Genomic DNA, 5,256 nt, shown 5'->3' on the forward strand with positions numbered 1-5,256 from the left:
GAGTTGGCCTCTAATCTGAATGTTGTCCATATAAGAAGGGGAAAATTGGACACAGACACACCTAGAGGGAGAACGTCACATGAAGATGAAAGCAGAGATTGGGGTGATGCTTCTATATTGTCAAGGAAAGCCAAAGACTGCCAGCAACCAGCAGAAGCTAGGGGTAAGGCACGGAACAGATACTTGCTCACAGCCTTCAAGAGGAACCAGCCCTGCCAACACCTCGATTTCAGGCGTCATAGTCTACAGAAATGTGAGACAATCAATTGCTATTGTTTAACTCACTCAGTTTGTGGCACATTGTTACACATGCCCTAGAAAGTTAATACACTATCTTCAAAAATTGTCAAAATCAAGATGAAGCAGCATAGTTGTCTGGGGTAACACCTGAGGTTCGTTGTCTCACAGCCGGGGAAAACTAGGATGTGGACACACCAGACTGAGGTTAAGAGCGGATATTTAATAGGTGAGAGAAAGAGAAGAGCCCTCTGGGGTCCCAGAGAAAATGGATTGCCAGTTCCACGGTGAAATTTATAGGGTTTTATAAACTAGCTTGAGGAGGCGGTGTCTGATTTACATAGGCCATAAAAGATTGGTTGGATCATGTGTGCCATTTGCATAGCATGTGGAGAAGCTCGCTGCTCCACCCTAATATATTATTATACAGATGGGTTCTCTACCTGGCCAGCTCCATGTTGCCTGTTCCTTTACTGTACACGTGGTTGACAAAGAAAAGGAAGAGGAAGCCTCCATGTTGAACATGCCTGGCCCCCAGCTAGCCCTCTTCTATTGGCGCAGCTGCTGGCATTCACTCATGCTTCAAGCTTCAAGCTTCCAGCTTGCTTATCTATGTCTGCAGCTTGAGTTTTCAGGCGTTCTTTGTTAGAAAAGAAACGATTTTGAGGGCTACTTTTTGTTAACAGGGAAATCTTGCCAAGGACTCTGTGGCCCTTACTATCTACCTACCTAAATAATTTATTTCTAGTTCCTGTATCAAAGACACGATAAGATATGGTAATTCCAGAACTAAAAGAGAATACGTTGATGTTTAGCTACATTCAAGAACCACCAAAAAAATGCCTCCCAATGGTCTAAGTCTTGCTACTTATGAAAGTCCTGCAATGATGTCATCATTATAAAATGTTGCCCTACTGAGGAGTCTCCCCAGGGCCTCCTTCATGTCCGTATTCCTCAAACTGTAGATGAAGGGGTTCAGCATGGGGGTGACCATGGTGTACATCACTGAGGCCACCAGACTTGTCCTAGAAGATGGTATAGCTGCAGAACTGAGATAGACCCCAAGGCCCGTGCCATAGAACAAGCTGACCACTAAGAGGTGGGAACCACAGGTGGAAAAGGCTTTGTACTTTCCCCGAGCTGAGGAAATCCTCAGTATAGAGAAAACAATTTTATAGTATGAGACAAGTATTCCAGTAAAGGGAATCACAGCCAGAATGCCAGTTGCAAAGTATATCACTACATTATTGATGAAGGTGTCAGAACAGGCGAGCTTCAGGACTTCAGGAAGATCACAAAAAAAGTGTGGAATTTCCATTTTGATGCAGAAGGACAGCCTCAAAACAGTCAAGGTCTCAAGCAGGGAACCCATGACACTGATGCACCAGGATCCCAGAACCAGCAGTCCACAGAGCCGGGGGCTCATGATGACCGTGTAGTGCAGGGGGTGATAGATGGCCACAAACCGGTCATAGGCCATCACGGTCAAGAGTAAATTGTCCAGGCATCCAAATGAAATGAAAAAAAAAATCTGACTGAGACAGCCTGCATATGTTATGAATTTGTTCTGTGTCACTATATTCAGTAGCATCTTTGGGACAGTCGTGGAGGTAAAACAGAGGTCAGCAAAGGACAGGTTGGAGAGGAAGAAGTACATGGGGGTGTGGAGGTGGGAGTCTGAGCTAATGGCCAGGATGATAAGCAGGTTCCCAGTGAAAGTGACTAGGTAAATGGAGAGGAACAGGCCAAAGAGAATGAACTGAATCTGTGACGTTGCTGAAAATCCCAGGAGGAGAAATTCTGGGGCATGTGTCTGATTTCCTATTTCCATGGGGATGAAATAACTGTCGCAAGAGAGGAAAAAGCAACAGTCACTGGCAACATGAAAATTTGGTTACATTTAATTTTAAGTGAAGGAATAAATTAACAAAAGATTGCCTTTTTCTTGCTGTCTTCGTCTGGGGGATTTGAAATTCTTCCATCCTTCTCTTTGTTACCATCACGATCTAGAAATGTAGTATTAGTTCCACAACACTTGTACCCTCCATGGCCTGGCTTCTCAAAGTGTGGTCCATGAACCAACAAGATCAACATCACCCAAGAGTTTCTTTGAATGCAGAATCCCTGGTCAGACCTACGGATTGAGAATCTGTATTTTAACAATATCACCAAGGATTTCGCATGCATATTAGTGATAGAGGAGTTAAGACACAATCACTTAGGCAGACAGATAGTAAGGGTATGGGAGTCCTCAGTGAGGCTTTTCTTTTTAATGAAACGCAGCCTCAAATCATTTTCTAACAAAGAGCAGCCTGTAAAGCGCAGCTGCAGACATACACAAACAAGCCGGCTGCTTGCACGGGTGAGTGCCGGCAGGAACTAAGGACTAGACGTTTTCAAGATGGCGGCTCCATCTTCCCTTCTCTTTGTCAGCCACAAGCAGACAAGATGGCGCAGATGAACTAGAAAGTCCAATTGCAAAGTAAGATTAGGGTGGGGCCACCAGCCTTCCCCCAGCACTATGCAAATGTCATACCTGATTGAACCAATCTGTGAGCCCGATGTAAATCAGACACTGCCTCCTCAAACGGGAGTATTAAACTCTGCGAATTCAGCACCAGCCTGTCCTTTCCTCCCAGGAGAGAGGTGTTTCTCTTTCTCTTCTCTTCTCCCTATTAAACCTCCGCCTCTGAACTCCTCGTGTGTATTCGTGTTCTAAATTTTCCTAGTGCATGTCAATGAACCCCAGGGTATACGCTCCAGACAAGGTAGCGGCTTCATTAATATTTGAGTAGCAATGGTCTTGGACACTTACAGCTTCTAGTTCTCAGCTTTTCTCACTCTTGTTCTCCTCCATGTCTTCCCTCATTCCTCATTACTTAATATGTATGCAAAATAGGAGCTCAGTAACTATGTTTTTTTCCCCTGCTATCTGCATGGAGTTGATACTTTTCACACATTGGTCACAGCTATTCCATCCCTTTGTTTATAAAGCCAATGTTTCATTTTTTCAGTGCAAACATCTGACATGTTTACAATAGTTTGCTTTGTTTATGTGATCATATGTCACATTGTTTTACATGTTTGTTTTGTGAGTTCCTGTTCTGTTACTGGAAAGCCAGTCAGACATTATGCTTTAAAAAATATTTTGGTGAAATATGGTTAAAAATTTTATAGGTACTGCATTTTAGGATATATTTTGAATTTTAGGTAGAGAACTCCAAAGTACCAATACTTCACAGAAACATTGATAATACTGGGGCAGCTGTCATCATCAACTTGATCAGTGTATTAGTCCATTCTCACACTGCTGTAAAGAACTATCCGAGACTCAGTAATTTATGAAGAAAGTGGTTTAGTTGATTCACAGTTCTGTATGATGTGGGAGGCCTCAGGAAACTTACTATTATGGTGGAAGGGGAAGAGGAAGCAAGCATCCTTTTTCACATGGCAGCAGAAAGAGACAGAGAGAGAGAGCGCTAAGGTGGTAGCACCACACTTTTAAACAACCAGATTTCATGAGAATCCCATCACAAGACAGCACAAGGGGGATGGTGCTGAGCCATTAGAAACTGTCCCTGTGATCCAATCACTTCCCACCAGGCCCCTCCCTCAACACTTGGGGATTATAATTCGAGATGAGATTTGGGTGGGGACACAGAGCCAAACCATATCAGTCAGGAATCTGGAAAACAGTCAAAGGTTTAGAGCAACAAAGCGAATCCTTACTTTTTTAAAAAGGTGACTGAAACCAGGTTGGACAGCTTTGTGACAATTTAATTTATCATTTTCCCACCATCCTTCCTGGCTCAGTGGCAGTGCTGAATATGACAATCCCACAGTCCCACCAGTTCCTGGTGCTGAAGACAGCAGAAATGTGTGGCAATGTTCTGTTTTAATATGTCCAATGGGCCGGGTGTGGTGGCTCACGCCTGTAATCCCAACACTTTGGGAGGCCAAGGTGGGTGGATCACCTGAGGTCAGGAGTTCAAGACCAGCCTGAGTGACATGGTGAAACCCTGTCTCTACTAATAATACAAAAATGAGCTGGGCGTGGTGGCACACGTCTGTAATCCCAGCTACTGGGGAGGCTGAGGCAGGAGAATTGCTTGAACCTGGGAGGCGGAGGTTGCAGTGAGCCGAGATTGCACCACTGCACTCCAGCCTGGGTGACAGAGCAGGACTCCATCTCAAAAAAACAAAACAAAACAAAACAAAACAAAAAAAGATGTAAGGATTCAAACATGTTTATGACAGATAAATGTGACCTTTAAATATATAAGGATTCAAATCTGTTTATAAGAAATAAAGGTGATGCAACTTCTAGATATAGATTGAATACAAAAAGCTAAAAGGCACGATAAAGAATGACAGAGATGTGAAAAGAAGTTGGAAATTTATGTATAGGAGGTGATTTATTTAGCCAAAAGATGCAGAAGAACTTTCTACATTTATAAGGCAGTTAGGGGGATGCAATGTGACCAATGGATGGATTTGGGTATACAAGCTTTTTAAACTTGCACCCAGTCCTCTCAAATACATTGAAACTTATATAAAATAACATAAAAGAGCTTAAAAAAGTACATATAAGAACATTCTTTATGTAACAACTTACGTAAAAGAACTGAATGACAAATGCCAAAATTGGCAAAAACTCCAATGCTTATATGTTAAAGAAAGCAGTAAAAAACATGAATGAAATCACTTTGAATGTATCATACAAAAGCCAAGAATTTTCATAGACAATTTCCAATAGAGTGATAAATGTCTAACAAACACAGGTATAGTCAGTCTTACTAGTAAGGAAAAATTACAACGTAAAGGCCATTAATATACCAGTTTTCAACTATTAAATAAATTTTTAATTCATTTGAATACCTAGCATAAGAAAAGAGACTGAAAACTGTATGTTTCATAAACTGCTGTTGCCAGGTAGTAGTTGGAAAATATTTATTGGTCTGGATCTTTCTCATCAATATGGTAACAAACTTAAATATATCCTTCTTAAAAATGAAAAAT

The 5,256-nt window shown here is 41.9% G+C and overlaps 1 protein-coding gene across 1 annotated transcript; it reads right to left on the reverse strand.

The window, feature by feature from the left end:
• Positions 1–1,083: 1,083 nt before the first annotated feature.
• On the reverse strand, positions 1,084–2,125 carry LOC105540080 (olfactory receptor 7C1). Its single transcript, XM_011980565.1, has one exon. It carries the CDS (start codon positions 2,066–2,068, stop codon positions 1,106–1,108), a length of 963 nt encoding a protein of 320 aa, XP_011835955.1. The 5' UTR covers positions 2,069–2,125; the 3' UTR covers positions 1,084–1,105.
• Between the last annotated feature and the right edge of the window lie 3,131 nt (positions 2,126–5,256).

Source organism: Mandrillus leucophaeus, unplaced genomic scaffold (genome assembly GCF_000951045.1).
Source record: "Mandrillus leucophaeus isolate KB7577 unplaced genomic scaffold, Mleu.le_1.0 Scaffold215, whole genome shotgun sequence".
NCBI classification, from domain to species: domain Eukaryota; kingdom Metazoa; phylum Chordata; class Mammalia; order Primates; family Cercopithecidae; genus Mandrillus; species Mandrillus leucophaeus.